We start from the raw sequence: 18,055 nt of genomic DNA, 5'->3' as shown, positions 1-18,055 counted from the left end.
GATCGGAAGGCTCTTTTTTCATATAGATTGCAGAGTGACTGAAGAAGATCCGGTCCTAACACCACCCCTCTCTATATGCCCCCCCCTTCTGCATCTACCTCTCCTGCATTTGATTCTCCTTTTTCCACCCCACAGTGTAAAACTGATCTCTCTGAGACTCCAGAAGATCACACAGCAGCAGCCGCTCCAAATATAGTCTGTCACTTGGACTTTGACGCATCCACACCGGCATTGTTTCTGCCACTTCTATACCTCACTGTGAACATTTTAAGCACCAGAAAAAGAACTTGTGAGCCCTCACAAAATCACAAAACTCAAATGCTATTTGCACACAAACACACACAGAGGAACTGGAAGCAGGAGGCTGATTCATTTCCTCGCTCCGCTTCCTGCTGATCTAATGTGACGGTTTCTCCTGGCTGCCTCCATCCGCCACTGGCCACCGGAGATGCGGGGAGAGTGAAGTGGTTTGACCCAGATTCCAAAAGCCACACCTCCCGTGCTGACGACTAACGCCTTTCTTGTCCTATCATCATCCACTTTGCATCTTTTAAACCTCTTGCAGGGCTTTAATGGTTGCATGATGAGTTCAAGTCCTCCAGATGTACTTTTTTTTTTTCTGTGCTTACTTTCTGTCCATCTCTGCCTATTCAGAGTTTCACAGTTGGTTTTTGCAATGTGTCCATGCAAATGGGATGATGGAGCAAGGTGAGGACAGTTATGTGTTTTGGTCGGAGTGCAAGGAAGAGGAGGGGGAAAGGCCAGGGCTAACAGTCCAAAGGAGGAGGCTTGGTGGGATTGTGAGAGTTCTAATGAATACATAAACACACTCATTCCCGTATATAGACACCAACAGAAGGGGAAGTATATATTTTTTTAAGAGAGTGGCACTCTGGCTCAACCCTTACAGTGTGAATGAATGGAGGACAGAGTTAAAGGTTTCTGCTTCAATGCCAGCACCGTAAAGCAGAAAACACATCACAACTGACAGGACGAGGAACTAGAACAGAATAAAGAGTTTGCTTTCACAGTTTTCAAGGAGGCTTGCTGGAGTTTCAGAGAAACAAATTATATAAAAAAAAGAGAGATACTGTATGACTATGGCAATAATTCTATATAATTTAGTGTTCTTTTTGGCCACTGGCATACTGGACTCTCCACATTTTTGCAAGTCTTCCATAAGTACTTATGTTCTAGAAAGGTTTTAGCTCTGCCCTCCACATGCTGCCCTCTCTTAGTATCACTCACATTCATTCTATAATTGTTTGGCACACACTCAGTGATAAAGTCTGTACAGAAAAGAGCCCCGTAGGCATACGAGCCAAAAGTCCAGTCCTTAAAGATGCCTACTCCCCCCTTCTGCTATCCTGGAGCCCTTCCTCCCTACTCCATCCTCTTCCTCCATTTTCCTTAAAATATCCTCATCTTGTCGCTCACCACAGCTGCCGCCCCGTGTAGGTGGGAGGAGCGGATGGCACCTGTAGATGGAATAAAACGAGCTGGTAAATGACAAATGGTCTGGAAGCATCATGAACTTAAACATGTTTATCTACAAACGCTTAACTGCATTCATAATTGCACTTTTATTTTGTTACCTTTTCCCCCATAATTTAAAGCTTTAGATTGGAATATTTTCATCAAACTAAAATATATTTAGATAATTCTATAAATTGTGTCAATGAAACCTTATCCATAATGTATACATTTTTTTTTATAAGTACACAACTCCAAACTTTTTATTATGCTTTTATAGAAATATACAGTAGAAAAGAAGAAGCTTTGTTACTTGGAAATTGAGGATTTATGTCTCCCTCATCTTACAGGTGCTCACAAGCATTAAAACCTCATAAAACAAATTAATAATCAAAGTTTGTTTGTTTTTTGCAACCAATATGGCATATTCTCTATGTGATTACCATATGGAAACTTGCTATTAATTTCTGGCTTGTTGCACAATTATTCATTTATATATCTAATTAATTTTAACTGAGAGTCTTCCACAAATGATGTTATGTACTCTTTTTGTTTTACTTTGCCAAAGAAAATTAACCTGGTTCAGTCTGGGCTTAGCAGGGTCTCTTTTCTGGGAGAAGTTATAGAGATGTTTCTACCATCCATGCTATTCACTCTCTTTGGTTTTATTATCCCCAGAAGCTATGTCTGGCCAAGTGGTTTGCTTTTTATATTAGAAAGTAATTTTGAACAATTTCTTCAGTCTTTAGCTGAGTTAATGAGTAATATCGGCTCTTTGTTTTGTTTTGTCAGAGAGAGTTTTATTCAGTGCTTTTGCATTTTTCCTGTCGTTCCCTCATGTCCTCTCTTCTGATTATTTATTTGAAGCAGATATGTGCTCATATTGAGTCTCGCTCTGCTGGACGATTCTTTCTGTTGAATTGAAAATTGTTCATTTGCACTGCCCCCATATTTTTTTTTTATCCTCATGCCAAGAACTTTCCATTATATTTTGAAATTAGACTTAGATATTTTATAATTTTACTGTACTTAGATTTGTATTGGACAATATTTGAACTTGACTTTAACATATGGACTCATTGATTTAATTTAAACGATTTTCAGCGAATCCGTACAGTGTTTCTTATAAAACATCTTAAATTGACATTTATTTTAAAATAAATGTTAAGTAAATAAACTAAACTGAACTTTATTAGGTTTTTGTTGTTTGCAGTACAGCATTATAATATGAATGGCTTTCCTGTCAGGCTATTTTTAAATGAGCCCGACTGCGTTTCTGTAGCAACTCACCAAAGGCATCCAGGATAAACTTGTATTTTTTTACTTGTTAGATTTCTCAGACAATGACAAATATATATATATAGCCTCATTGGGTCTTATGCATAAAAAATGTTAATAAGTCTATTATATGTGCTGAAACTATCAAATTAGATAGTATAGATGAAACATAAAGATTAAAAAATCCTGTCCTGACAAGGTAAAAGTTAAATCGTATTTCATCTGGTGCCATCAGAAAAGTGTTTTAAAGTTTAGGTCGACATAGTGGTGAACAGCTGTATGTCTCAGTCATAAAAAAGATAGTAATTATAACAGTCTTTAACTTAATTCAGATTAGCTTAATTAAAAATAGAAATTGAATCAAGCTGGGCATAAAAACTGTAAAACAGTATGCCAGGAACAGGTTTGCCTTAGAATTCAAATTCTAATCTGATAAGATCTCAGACTTATAACAACAAATTCCTATTGTAATGCTGAGTGAGCACTATTATTAGTAATACAATTTGATAACAATGCATTTCTCTCTTTTACATCACCATAACGCCATAACACTATCTAAAGAGATTGCACTGTCCTATGCATGTGATTAACTTAATTAAATAAAAAGTTATAGATGATACTATAAATAGTTAATAGCTGTGTCTCATACCACTTTTTTTTATTTTACCTTAAGCGTTTTAATAAAGCCTACAAAAAACGAACAGTCGGTTAGGAGACGAATAGTGTACAGCAGGTATGCAGTAAGTGATCTTTTTTTCTAAAACAAATTAGAAAATAGCATTAGTAATAATATTCCATGCCAAGTAGCCTAAATCAGACAACTCTGTACTTCTAGTGCTTCATCACTTTTAAGATAAATAGTTACAGAATAGTTAGTAGCCAATTGTTTTCTTTCATTGTACTTTGGTAAAGCAGGCCTTTGGTTGAGTCCCAAGTTATCAATACCCCTGGCACATTTCGATTTGAAATTATTTACATTTAACCAAGAACTTTGTGTCTAATAGAAAATTAGATGGGTAATTTTGAAAGGAGAACAAAATAGAGTAAAAGGACTATCAATGTATTTAAACATGTCTTTAAATCTTTTATACACAAATACACATTCTAGATTTAAGACTGCTTCCAGTCTTGGCCTCTGCAAAATTTCCAGTCTAAAGAAAATTGCTAAGAAAATGTTCAGATTCTTCAAACCAAAATCTACAAGGGGTATGACTATTTTAAGTGATAAGATATTAAGTATATCATCCTCTGCCCACCAAAATGTACATTCATCTTCCCAGTCCAGCGAGCAATAGCATCACTCAGCAGACAAACACAATTAATAGGTGATTCAAACACATCAAGGCGCCTTCACAGTCACTCACACAAATAGCTTTGTGAGTTTGAGTGATGTGTGACCAAACCTGTCCATGCATGTGCAGAGACATGACCATGCAAGGGCAAACCTCTCATTCCTTGTTCTGCAATGACGCATGATCCGCAAGGTTCTAAGGTGCATGCAGTCTGGTCGGCGTGATGGAGTTTGACAGCGGCGTGTAAGCGGCGTGTACCTGTGACTGGGAAGAAGTACTCACCGCTCCCCCGTTCAGGATCATGGTCATCTCTGTAGGCTGGTAGACATTGCTGCGGAAGGGAGCACTGGGCCTGGCGCCGGTGTTACTGTTGTGTTGGGTGGTGCTGCCTGCGCTCCTTAAGCCTAACAAGGAAACACAGATTACTCATTTTGACTCACTTTGCTTTTTTGCCTGAGTTAATAAACACTTCCTACACAACAGAAATTTTCCTCCAACACCTATTTCTAGGTTCTGAGGCAGACCTTTCTTGGAGTTTCATTACTCACTCTGGCCCACATTCGTCCTACAAGCTGCCCACATAAATCATGTTCTCTAAAATATTGGACGACGATGTACCTGCTGTGTTCTCATCGTTGTATCCGTAGCCCTGGTTCTCCACAAACTGCCGGTGAGACAGAGGGATATCTTCATCAAAGCTTGTCTCCCTCATCCGTGTTGAGTTCTGGGATGTGTCAAAGTAATCTGGAGCAGTTGGTTGTGGTGGGGGTCTTAAACAGATGTGGGATTCAGGAATGGCATGGAAGATTAGCAGGAGCCAGCCCTGGGCCACCAAGGCAATTGCAAGTGCTGGATCGTTCCACTCTGGGGACTTGCCCAGCCATTCGTTACCATACAAGTAGAAGCCCACCCAGGCCACCCACAGCAGCAAAGACAGCAGGCAGGTCACCAGCAGCCAAACAGCATTGCAGCGCCACTGACGGGTTTTCCCACACAGGGCCAAGGAGGCTGCAGTAAAGGCAGCAAGAAGCAGGGCTAGAACGTAACTGCAGGCTAACGAGAAGTCCAAAGGCTGGTACTGACAGGCAGCTGTCCCTTCTCTCAGCACTGTCAGTAGTAGCCACTCAGCAGCAATGATACCCTGCACAGCACTCAAACCTAATGCCAAGCCTGTTAAAGCACATCCGCCGGGGCTTCGGCGCTCTCGACCCAGCCTGCGCAGCCGAATCCCCTGAACCAACAGGCAGGAGAAGCAGACAGCAAAAAGAAGACCCCATAAAGCCCTGCGAATCAGACAAAGAGACTCATCTTGCTCGATTAGGTAAGCAAAACTGAGGCCAAACAAGCCAAGGATGCCCAAGAGCAGAAGGAGGATGGGTCCGACACCACTGCGCTTCTCCGCTTGGCTTATGTGGCGCAGACGACACAGCAGGACCAGTGCAAGTAGAATGGCTGCCAGCGTCCCACCGGCAGCCACAGATTCAACGGCTACGCCCCAAATGGATTCCAGGTCACAGAGGAGAGTGTAGGGCCGCACAAGGCCCCAGCCACAGCCTCTCGGCAGAGCCTCGGAGTCAATCGGATTCTGGCCACAGGCATGATGAGCAACAGCCAGCAGCAGGAGGAGCACAGGTGGGAACGCCATATCTGAGAGGAGAACATAAGAGAGGACAGAAAGGAAGATAATGCAGAGTATTAGGTGTAGAAAGTGGACATAAGAAAAACATAATTTTTGTAAGACCTTTAAGCTTAGCTGTTGGTCATTCCAACAGCAATCATCTATCCATAGACAAAGAAAATATCTGCTTCTGCCACATTTTAAGGAAAGAATTAACGAATGAAGTTTCTTTGAACACATGAAATAACTAAGCCTTTCATTTTAACTAGTAGCTTGCTGGAGACATTGCCTTTTAAAAACCTTTTAAAGCTATAAAACAACAACCCAAATGATGCAACATTTGTGGAGCTTAGATCCACTACCTTCAGCCTATTCCCCATTTAAGTGTACTCAAATCTTTAACAGGAACAGGATCTTAACTGGAGATACAACTTCATGAATATTTCCATTAAAGAAAAGAGAAAAGATCCTGTAGATATAAACAGCTAGACTCACTACAAGGCTACTACACACCAGTACACTGCACTTCAACCACAAATACTTTTGAAAAGAGGAAATTCAGTCCTGTTACACTGCACCATTTGCCCTCTGTCAGGATTGGTCTTTACAAACATACACACACAAACACACAGTGAAGCTTCCATTTAATTGTAGGCTTTGTAGGGGTGATTTGTGTTGTCATCTTGCCTGCCAGGCTGTGTGCTTTATAGAAGGCTGATCTGTGTTAAACAGCACCACAACACCAGTCAGACAAACATATCCTTTTGGCAGGTTGCTGTCACAAGGTGTCCTGACTCTCTGTGAGCTAAACAATCTGCTTTCACAAAGAACTTTCTGTTACTCTCTATGCTCAGAGCTAAACCAGAATATTTGTTTCTAGGAGATGAACCGTCATCCAAACACCAGAGAAATGTAACGCTGTCCACAAATAGACTAACACAGTGTTTGCATACCACATAAATGGTACTGGATATCCCTAGTTTCATATTTCCAATCCCAGAGTCAGTGAGTCAGATTGGGTTACACAGGCAGACTGTTGGGACAGTTTTGGAACCAAATAAACAACAGTCTGGTTGCACTGTGAGGCCTGCGGGTCACTTACAGATGAATATTTAGCTATATTGGGGATACTGCAGGAAGAACACAGGTCACAAAATTACTTTTTTCTTATATTAGGTTCCACACAAACACCAGAACATTATCTGTATGCATAGTCATCAGCCTATTTATGAGGTACAATTGGCTAGTGCCAGAGGTACTCTTTGACAAGGATATTAAAATCTTAACAAAGTGTCCCTACTTTTACTTGAGGCAAAGGTTTAGCTACTCTATCCACAGCAAGTAAGGTTACATTCACGCCTCATATCTTGATAATCAGTTAAAATTTTTCTCTAAAATCCAATTTGATTCTCCATGGTTTTTCAGACTACTACTTCAATGCAGGCACCATTAAACTCCAGTCTGAATGTTTCACAGTCCCAATGCCACGAGGCAATGCACCGTTTACAGAAGTAACAACAGATAGCAGAATATGTGGGTTATCAACAGTTTTTGAACTATGGGAGTCAATAATATTAACATCACATCAAAACAAGCAACAAGAGCAGAACTATGTATGTTGTGTGTTTGTGGAGGAGCAACTAAGTAAATAGTGTACGTATATGAATGAGTAGTCAGAGCCTGGATGATAATGTCATTGTCCGATGAAGTACAACATGACCGTTTAGACTGCAGACACTGTAAAAACTATTGGATATGCATCCAATTAAATATAAAATATGGAACAATCCAGATTTAATTAGGGGGTAAAAAGATCAGAACCATTTTGGTTGCAGTGAAAAAGTCAGATATAGGGCAAAAAATCTGATTTGGGTAGCATTGTTCTGCAATTTCAACATAGACTAACTTCAGTGAATAATATACAAGTTGATTTGACACAAAAACTGTCCACAAAAGGACAATTGTTTATGTTAAAATGAGTGTTCCATCTTTGTGCATAAGTTTGCCATACATCTTGTGACGATACCATGATATCTGGAGGTCAAGCTAATATGTAATAGGGAGTATATATTGCCAATAGAGGTATTTAACACCTGTATATTTTACATATATTAAGGATTTGTAACATTTTGTTCAAAAGAAATTTGACTTTAAAAAGTCTTTTTTTATGCCTGGTTTTATTTTTTCTTAAGCTATTCTATTATGGTCCTTAAAAGACCATAATCTGCACATAACTTTATATTTACTGCTACATAATTACTTATTACATAATTTTAAATATAAAGTTGGATGTTATTATGAGTTACTTAGTAACATTTTAGCCTTATACCTTTTGCTCCTACTTAATCAGTTATGAAGATGTGTTACTTTTACAATAATAGTTGTTTCGGGTGCTCTCCCCAGCTTTGGAATGGGACTGAGTGGAGCTGCTTCTGCAGGTGATGGGAATCCCCCAATCAAACCCATCCAAAGATTAAGATCTGCTGACAATGAAATTATTGTCATGTTTACAGCTTTATGGTATGGTGCATTATCCTGCTTAAACAGCCATCAGAAGATGGGAAGACTGTGACCATAAAGGGATGTTTATGGCTAGATATCATACTCTGGCAGATGATGCTCTGTTGTTCCTAAGGGACCCAATAATGAAAAGAAAATATTCCTTTGCTTTTCTACTGCTTTTTCTCATTAGAGCTTATGCTGTGCATTCAGAGGTGTTATTCTGAATACCCTGGCTGAAATAGGTGGTGATTTGAGCTACTCTTGCTTTTCTTTTCAGCCATGCTGTTCTTTCTCCTCTGATCTATTACATGTGCAAGGCATTTTGAGCCATACAGTGCTCTTTGTATACTTTATTCATTTTGTACCATTCTCCACTACTGCTAAGCCTTTGAGACATTATCAGAGGTCAATACAGAGCTGAAACTGTTAATGTGTCTAAAGGTGTGTTGGTATTGATGGTTGGTGAGTGGAGAAAGAATGAGCTGCAAAGTGCTGAGTGTTGGTCGTTATTTGTAGTTTGACTTTGCAAATTGTAAAAAAAAAAAATGCAAACTTAAATCCTATTACATTTCTGTGCGTAAAATGCCTGCATCTACAACATCTTAGCTGTTTGTACATAATACGACATGTTTTGTCAATGTGTGCTGAGTCTTCTCCTGTAAAAACTCTTTTTTACTGGTGGATTCTGCTAGATTGTTACTAAATCATCCCCAAAAGGTTACTAGGGACTTCAGAAGAGAAATATCCACAGTATTACAGGCTATTCATCATTGTTACCACTGTATGTATGGTGTTTTACCATTAATATTTTTCTATTGTTTGTATTATTAATATGCTTCCAGATCATGGAAACATACAACTGGAAAAAAAATATTAAGAAAAAGCTTAGGGTATTCCATATTTGTGTCTTGATACATTCCCTTTTATATGTACTGTAGATTTAACTCCGCCACCTTTATTTATAAGGTAGCTGTTTGTGTCCACCCATCTATTTTGAACATGCAGCTGTTGTTTTCAGATGAACTTTCTAGAACCCCCCAGCAGGCCCAACAGTACAAGATTCATGCATGTTTTTTTTGCATGTCTATCAGTTAGAGGTTAAAATGAATATTTCTCTTTTTATTCACATTTTGTAATTCTGCAGGAGCTTGAAGCCATTTATAAACAATTATCAATCTTGCATAAAACCTTTAATCAGTCTTCAGCACAGCTTTATGTGCATTGAAATAAGCATTGCAGAAGAACTCATCTGAATAATCTTCCTACTCCCTAAATTACAGAGACAGCAAAAGACACAAGCAAGTACCGTAAAAGCTCCCGCACTCGCCCTCTCAGCCAAATCTACTGCTCCTCCTCAACTCTTTATTTACCAGACGCTTACTCTCACTTTGACAAGAGAGACAATAAAGCCAAACAGTAAAACTAGGTGCACAACAAGATGGCAATGCATGTGTCTTGCACACCAGTGGCTTTTCTATTCACTCCTCCTCCTTCCCTGTTGCTCCCTCCTGCACAGATGGTTGCACTGGCTTCGTTTTGAGTGGGGCTTGGCAGACCTGTGAGCTGGAGGCCACCACAGGGCACACACATGGGCCCATAGATGCAATCAGCTGCACATGCATGTGTGCTTTAAATTCCACACACTATGCAATGCATGCACATGCAGCACATGCTATTTAAGACTTCTTATTTCTGTCATCGGAATGAGTCATAAGGAAAGGATGGGAGAGAGGCCCACAGCATGGGGGATGCTGCTGTCTGCTCATCCTTGTCTCCCCTGTTTCTCCATACATGTTTCTTTTTGCTGCCATATCTGTTCCTCTGATCTGCTAGACTTTCATATCACTGCTGCTTGGGAATATTGCTCTCTGCCTATTTTAAAAATGATCTCTTTCCTTCCATTTTGGATTCTTGTGGTCTTTCCTCCTCCTTCACTTTCTTCCACTTGCCCTTATTCTTGCTGTTTCTTATGTAATTCAAGAAAAGAACCAGCTCCAACCAGTTCTGCTGCATGGATGCTGATTCTCAGACATCATCTTCCTCAGTGGAAGCAGCCGGACGGCACTGAGCTCCTTTATTCTGCAAATCACAAGATTGTGAGCTTGTGTGCATTCTACAGACATGTTCTACATGCAACTATGGTTATGTGCGTTCTAAATCCTCATGAAGACAACACTAATGTATACAACACATGCATTCTTTGCAGCACTTAACAGCATGAGAGGACAAACATGCAGCACTGCAGTGATTCAGATGAGCTGCAGGCTGGACAGGGAGGGATGGAGGAGATAAGTGAAGTGGTCCAGAACAATTACAGCCTCTTACAATCAGACGTAGCACACAGCCAGATGCTGTCTAATTACTGTAGTAAAGATCGGGACGTTTATTGCATTTTAACGACTGGCTTTGTTTCTTTCTTTTCACCAAAGGTTTTGGCCAGATTATTTAGACCATAGTCTAAATTTATCTGAGTTTCTCATTGTTTAAAGAAACCCCTCGCGACCCCGCTTGGGAAAGCATGAGAGAAAATTGATGGATGGATGGAAGACATTATTTAAACCCGACCATTGGTTTTTCAGACTTCTTCCAGGGGTGGAAGTAGCGATAGCTGAGTTGTGGTTACAGCTTCTCATTTAGCATTCAAAATAGATAAATGGATGTCTAGCTTGCTTTTTTAAGTACAACTGACAACCATGAGTTATTAATTAAGAAAATATCTAATTTACTAAAATACATTTAATAAATGCTCCCTCCTAATAGCTTCAATTGCATTTATTAAATAAGGAGCATTATCTAGAGCTCATGTAATAACTCCCAAACCTCCATGATAATCTCTTTGAGGATTTTTCTTAAAAATTATTCTTGGCAGATATAGGCTATTTTTAGGTGAACAGTGACTATTTACGTTTATTGTTTTCTACCTCAAAGAATAAGTTAACCTTTGTGAGCTTGACTTGGGTTAAGCATAGAGAGGGCACAGATATCAAGTTGGATGTAAGTTTTAAAAAGCTACAAATTTCCCATTCCACAATTTAATTCTGATTTTTTTATAAAGAAGACTGATAAAGCAATGCAATGACCAAAGTTTCCTCCTGCTTGATGTATAGTACGTAGTATAGACCAACATTATATGTACCTTTTGCTCTGCACCACTGTACATATCAATTGGCTGAAAGCAGGCAAATCTACAGTTTTCAAAAAAGTTTGACTTTTGGAAACAGGAACCAGACAGCCATAAGGGGAGTTAAATTGTGAAGCAGCTGTAGGCTCTACCTGAGATGATATCCTACTTAAAACACCATGTATTATACACATAAATGTATATATATATATATATATATATATATATATATATATACATATATACATTTATGCAATAGATATAAACAAATGAATTTTACTCTGGGCTGGTTAATGTTATCAAAGTATGCAAATGTGCTTTATTGCTCATCCCCCACCTGTTGCTATGCCATGGTCATTAGCTCCTTGTAAAAATATGTCAGATATTTCCCTTAACTACATGAGAAAATCTTTTTTTTTTTTTTTTGCGGTTTGGATAAGCTGTATTTTTGCTTTTGCAGAAAACACCAAATATCATAATGAGGAAACTAAGTGAGCGCCACCTATTACTGTGTTTATAGTAATATTTCTTACTCCTACAGTACTGTTGACAAGCTGCGGTAGTGATAAAACAAGAAATAAAGCATATTTTATGTTGTCCTACTTAGTGTTTGGCTTTCTGTGAAAATATGCTGATTCAATCAAATGTGCTTTTAAGGGCATCAAGCTATGAGTGATGCCCATGCCAGTTTAAAACAATGTCTTGATGAAAGTTTTTCGCTGAAAAGTTCTTATAAGTTAGGGAGGTTGTTATGCTGCAGCCCTAGGTCAAAATAACCTTCTCCCAGGTTGATTTTGTATCTGATTAGTTTTTGGGGTTTTTTATCAGGAAGGGTATCCTTGCAGTCTGAAGATTTTCATTAACCTTAGTGAATCCTGGGATTAAAAGGCAATTTAGGAGCAAAGATTATCTATATTATCTAAATGGAAAAGCTTAGAACAATCATTAGAACAAGTTTCTAAAAAGCTGTCATATCTCTCTTTACTTTTTATGTAGGCAATTCACTACTCAGTCTAGTCATAGGTTAGGATAATTTGAAATTAAGCTAAATTTCTAAGGTATCTTTAGTCGGAGGAAATGAGAAAATGTGGTAATAAGGGCTTCTAAATTGTTGGACTTGTCGTTATACGTTTCAATTTGTCAGACACACTAAAAAGAAAACTGCAAAGGTAACTACATAGGATTTCCAAAGCTGTGGGAATTCTTTAGTAAATGTGCTTTTTTATGGGCTTTTTTTCATGTACATTGCTTACAAATTTGAATTTTAGGATTTTCTTGTCATCTTTTAGATCGTTCTGTCCTTTTCATTTTATTTTCCATTTTTTGATCATTTCAGTTCCTGTATCTTCACTCTTTTCCAGAGTGGACACAAATATGGGAATACTTTTGCTCCTCCTTTATCCTTTATAGCAGCTAGTAACATTTAGAAAAGTTGAAATAAAAAAGCACAAGTGAGGAATTTGGCATTATGGTAGGTTAGGTGGGAAGTGGTGATCACAGGGGAACTTTTGTTGAAGGTACAGGCATAATTTCTACCATCTAATGGTACATAATCAGAATCAGAATCAGGTTTATTGCAATTGTTAGTGAAGGAGTTCACAAACTAGGAATTTATTATGGTACAATCGTGCATCATGAAACATATAATATGGAATAGGTAAATAAAATTATAAAAATCTCTAAAAACACTGTGGGTATAAGGCATGCAAAAAATAGACTAATATATACACTTAGAATAAAAATATGGATAAAAAATATAAAAAGTAAAATATACAAGGTAGTGCAAATAGTAGTGTACTTTTAATTACACTCAGGTGAATAAAAACTATTAGAGAGAGTAAGACTTTGGATTATTTCGAGCTCCATCTCATGCTCAGTAGTTTTTGCACTCTCATGCGTAGGTTTCCTCAGAGTACTACAGCTTCCTCCCACAATCCTAAAATAAGAGTGTTAGGTTGACTCGATTGGATGCAAAATGTCCCCTTTAAAGCAATATATTACGGAATTTTTTTTTTTTTTTTTTTTTTTTTTTGTTTATTGTTGCATAACATGCAGGGATGTGCTCTTACAGGGAAGCCTAATCAAAACCCCGGAGTGTCAGAGCCTCTATAAATTAAGGATAATCATCAATCCCTAAAGTCTTACAATGTGGATTTGACAGATATCTGACAGAGTGTGTGAGATTCAGAAAAAAATTCAGGAAACAAGAAAGAGACAATTTCATGCATTCTTAAAAGAATTAGGTATTTCTAGCCTCTTGGGTGCCAATTTATGGAAACTATAAGTGCATATATTCATTCCTAGTCTCCTCAAGGATCCCTGCCCCCCCTAATTATCTCTCATTATCATTTGACTGAGCTAAGAGTAAGACCATATGCTAATTGACTTAGCAATTAGCAGAGACAGTGTAACATTTTAACCCCCTCCCTCCTCTTCTTTCACCATAACAGATACAGTATTGGTCGGATGCCATGGCACGTAAAAGTGTATTCTGAGCCCTCACAGCTCCGGTGTCATGTGTTCTGCTCCACTGCAATATGATTAAGCATCTTCAATTATAGATTGAGATCCGGAAACGGGATGACTGGGGGGTTGGTGGCGGGTTGAGGGGATCAGATTGAGTTTGAAATCGTGATATGGATCAGAGGGGCAGGAGGAGACAGGAACAGCTGGATGCTTGGAGCAGTGAGGCACTTTCCGCTATTGTGCATTTAAGAAAGAAGTTAAGAAGTTCCAGTATTCATAACAGTCTGGCTTCATAAAGAAAACATGATTAAAGAAGTGTGAAGTACAGGAACAATGGCTATTCCTAATTTTGTGCCATTGTTTTTTTTATACCCCTCTTTTCTTTAAAAACCCTAAATAAAGTCCAGTGCAATAGATGACCTGTTGAGGTCACTGTGTGTAATTAAATCTCAAAATAAATACAATTTTGTCAGAAAACAAAAAATAAACTGAATTTAATTGGCTGAAAAATCTATATCGCAAGTTCTGATTATCTTAGAGAGCATCTTTCAATCCCCTTACTTTGAAATGGAAAAAGCATGGCAGCACTGCAAAACTTATTACAGGCAAGACGATCATTAATCAGAAAATCTGCCAAAGACCAATGGATAACTCTGAAGGAGCTGCTTAAATTTAGATGTCAGACAGGAGAATCTGTTGAAAGTAAAACTGGTTGTTGTGCACTCTGACATTCTTTACAAATTATTACCAAGAAATAAAAATCATGGATTAAAGAAAAACATACGAAGCTCCATTTAGATTTTATCACAACCCTTTTAGTGGACGTTGCACACATGTGAAATTAGAAGCTTTTGTCAGATTAGACCAAACTAAAACTTTTTGGCCTAAATACAAAATGCTTTGTGTTACAAGAAGTTAAGATTAACACCAGCCTGCAAACACCCCTAACGGTTAACATGGTGGCTGGAGCACCAGGCTGTTTTCTTCAGCAGAGGCAGGAATGCTGATCAAAACTAATGCATGTGATGGATGGAGCTAAATAAATAGGACTATCGTCAAAAAGGGCATTAGAGAATCCAGCAGATTTTGGACTAAAGATACATGAAGCTGGATAAGTTATCTGGACCGAAAAGTTTTAGTGTGAAGATAAAACTGAATGAGGCCAGAGGAGCTGTAATGTATGCAATGCTGTCACTGAAGAAAAATGTTAGAAGAAGGAAGGAAGAAGAACAGGGTGTAAACACTGAAGACAGGAGGGAGAAAATATGCATTTTCTTCTGGAATAATGACAGAGGATTCATGCAACTTATGTAAGTGTAAAATCCACAATAAATATAATAGCATGAAACATGACACAACCCAGATGACTGAAAATGTTGTGTTAGCTTATGCATGTGAAGAATGATAAAATTTACGTTGGCTGACATGCAGATAGGGCTCTCCAAATGGAGACACCATGGGGGCAAACTTCCACCTTCTTCAAACTTGTAGTAAATTTCAAATGTTGCTGGTTTTGCAGCCTCTTTGTCTGGACAGGACCCTTCATTCAAACAAGAGGCTTGTTGGATATACTCAAGCATTTCTTTGTATGGAAAGGGTCAAAGGCAGAGGCTCACCCTCCAGCAGGACAACAACTCTAAAAATACAGCCACAGCTTTAAACGACTGGTGTAAAATCAAGGTATGGATGAACCACACAAAGTTCAGATCCAAATTAAGTTGTGACAAGAGTTAGAAATGTATGTGTCCAGTGTGACTGAGCATGAGCAAGATCGACAAGACTGTGCAGGGAATTTAAGCCTTGGTGCATAACTGTGCAAAGCCAACCCAAACATTCGACTCAAATTGCTGTAGGGTAATGGTCTAGGTAACCTTGGCGGAGCTGCAGAGATCCACAGTGGAAAACATCTGTTGACAGGACAACCACTAGAGAAATCGTGTTTCAACACAGTTGTAAGATAATCACGGCAGATGAGCCCAAAATTGACCTCTGTGAATCACATTAAAAATATATGGCAACACTTCTGATTTGATGTTCTTAAGGTGCTCCTCGTCCTATGCTATTCTGAACAGGATTATGCAAAATGTCTCTCTAAATATGCAAAGACCGACATTTTGAACCCTAAAAAGGTGCAGCTGAGATAGTAGCAAAAAATGGTAGGAAGCTAAATACATATGCACACCGAACTATTCAGCTTTCTATAACATGAACAGATGTAGGAACCACATATCTTCGTCTTTACTATTTACAGCCCAGTTACATTGATTTATCCCATTTACATCGTAATAAAAAACATTTAAGTTTATGGTTGTAACACAGGGGGGATTAACACGATTGCCAGGCTCGGTGCAGTAATCCATACTGGCTACATATGGCTTCAGCCTGGAGGACATGGTAGTGTCATCTCTTCCCAAGAGAGGACTAACTAACTGATGAATGCACAGTCTGAAAATAAACAGCTCCACTCAGCTGAATATTGATTCATGAGGGAAAACAGAACACAATAAAAAAAAGGCCCAGGAGCTTTAATAGAGCACTGCCAACAGGCTCATATGTCATATAATGACCTACAGAAAGTCTGCCATCCATTCCCATGCAAAATGCTCAGGTCAAATTAGACTCTTAGGTCCAGTGCTGAGGGGGAAAAAATCTTGGTGTCTCCCTTTAGTTTTTAGTTGACCTGCAGGGGCAGTTAAATGCAATCACACATTTAGAAAAATACTCTTTTTTTTTTTTCTATTCCCTCTACACACACCCATCTCGTTTAACAATAAAGGCCACATGGGAGGGTCCCTGGGGGTTCCAGAAGAGTGTGTTTGTTTGAGGGGGGAAGCAGCAATGAACCATTGTTGCTGAGATGCGTGAGTGTGTGAGAGATCCAAAAATAGAGAATGGTATCTAACCTCCAAGCTGGAGAACAGAGAATTGATTGACACTGCTGAAACCCCCATGCCTCCCCTCATAGTATGTGATGTGGGATGAAAATGGAGGCGCAGCCAAGAAAACTCAAACGCCTTGTTTCATGAAAAAACTGCGTAAAAAAACAACAAACGATTTAAAAACCAGTAGTCTTACACAGATCTGATGTGACTTAGATTTTTTGTTGTTGTTGTTTTTTTAAATGCACCCTTAAGGTTAGGAGCGTGTCCATGCAGCCTCCCATCGTCACAAACCTAGCAATGGTGCATTTGCATCGTATTTTTCTCCCACTACTGATTCATTTATGAAAGAAAAAAAAAAAAACACCCGATTCCAAATAAAACATAATCTGAATGATATATTTAGAACACAACAATCGAAATTAACCAGGGGCTTGGATCTCCCCACCCCCATGATTTAATCAATCAGTATTCAATGACCAGCTCCTACCTTGATCTTTGTAAACAGATGTGATCTGGTATTGGGGGGTTCACAGTCGCAAGCTTAAATGGGGGTGCTGAGTATTAGTTAAAAAATGTCACATTTCGGACTGAGCTCAGCCTGCTGCGTTTGACGCTCCTGTCGCTCCACATGGACACCAAAGCAGCGGAGATTCAGCCCGTCAGAGCCAAACGGACATTGATCCTAACGGTTGATGGTGTCAGGGTTGAAATACAAGGGAGATTCCGTTTCCTTACATAAAAAAGGCTAAAAACTAAATCCTTTGTTCAGTGGTGCGCATCTTCTCCGACTGCAAACGAGTCAATATCCCCCCGCATCTTGCCCTCTCCGGTTATTGTGCTGATTCTGTCGCTGACTATCCGGTTTGACGCTCACAGCTCCCCGCTAAACCTCTCCACTAAACGCATCAACCAAACAGCGCTCCGCATAACGTGCGTAATGATAATCCCGCTGCGTGCCCGAGCGCGCGCGCACGCAAAGAAAGTGACATGTCTCCACCGCCTCAGCGCGCCGTCCTCTCTGTCCTTCCCTCTCTGATAAATGACTTGTTTACAGGCATGTGGTCAGCGTATGCGTTATATCCCTGCTGGATACAACGCGTCAAATCTGTTGACTTTAGATTAATTAAGTGTAAACACCTGTTATATTCCCTGAATTTTATTAAAGCTGTCACATGCAAAAATATTCACACCCCTGTAACCTGATCATATTTTTATGATTGATGCTTTAACTTTAATAGATTTCATAGTTGGGTCGCGCAGTGTATAGCACTGCTGCCTTGCAGCAGGAAGGTTCTGGGTTCGTTTCCAGGCCGGGGTCTTTCTGCATGGAGTTTGTATGTTCTCCCTGAGCATGCGTATGTTCTCTCTGGGTACTCCGGCTTCCTCCAACTGTCTAAAAACATGACTGTTAGGTTAATTGGCT

General features: G+C 39.1%; 1 protein-coding gene across 2 annotated transcripts; it reads right to left on the bottom strand.

Moving 5' to 3' along the window:
* Positions 1-1,137: 1,137 nt before the first annotated feature.
* Positions 1,138-17,646, bottom strand: LOC107092537 (G-protein coupled receptor family C group 5 member B-like). 2 transcript variants are annotated; one of them, XM_015387066.1, is made up of 4 exons: positions 17,120-17,646; positions 4,662-5,690; positions 4,302-4,447; positions 1,138-1,478 (listed from the first exon to the last, which is right to left on the bottom strand). In XM_015387066.1, exons 2-4 carry the CDS (start codon positions 5,686-5,688, stop codon positions 1,434-1,436), a joined length of 1,218 nt encoding a protein of 405 aa, XP_015242552.1. In that variant the 5' UTR covers positions 5,689-5,690; positions 17,120-17,646; the 3' UTR covers positions 1,138-1,433. The 2 variants fall into 2 exon arrangements, with proteins under 2 accessions (XP_015242552.1, XP_015242553.1); XM_015387067.1 differs by having other exon boundaries at positions 4,326-4,447; positions 17,120-17,644.
* Between the last annotated feature and the right edge of the window lie 409 nt (positions 17,647-18,055).

The sequence above is a fragment of the Cyprinodon variegatus genome, unplaced genomic scaffold (genome assembly GCF_000732505.1).
Source record: "Cyprinodon variegatus isolate N-32 unplaced genomic scaffold, C_variegatus-1.0 Scaffold384, whole genome shotgun sequence".
Classification (NCBI taxonomy): domain Eukaryota; kingdom Metazoa; phylum Chordata; class Actinopteri; order Cyprinodontiformes; family Cyprinodontidae; genus Cyprinodon; species Cyprinodon variegatus.
This window is presented reverse-complemented; position numbering and strand designations above follow the sequence as displayed.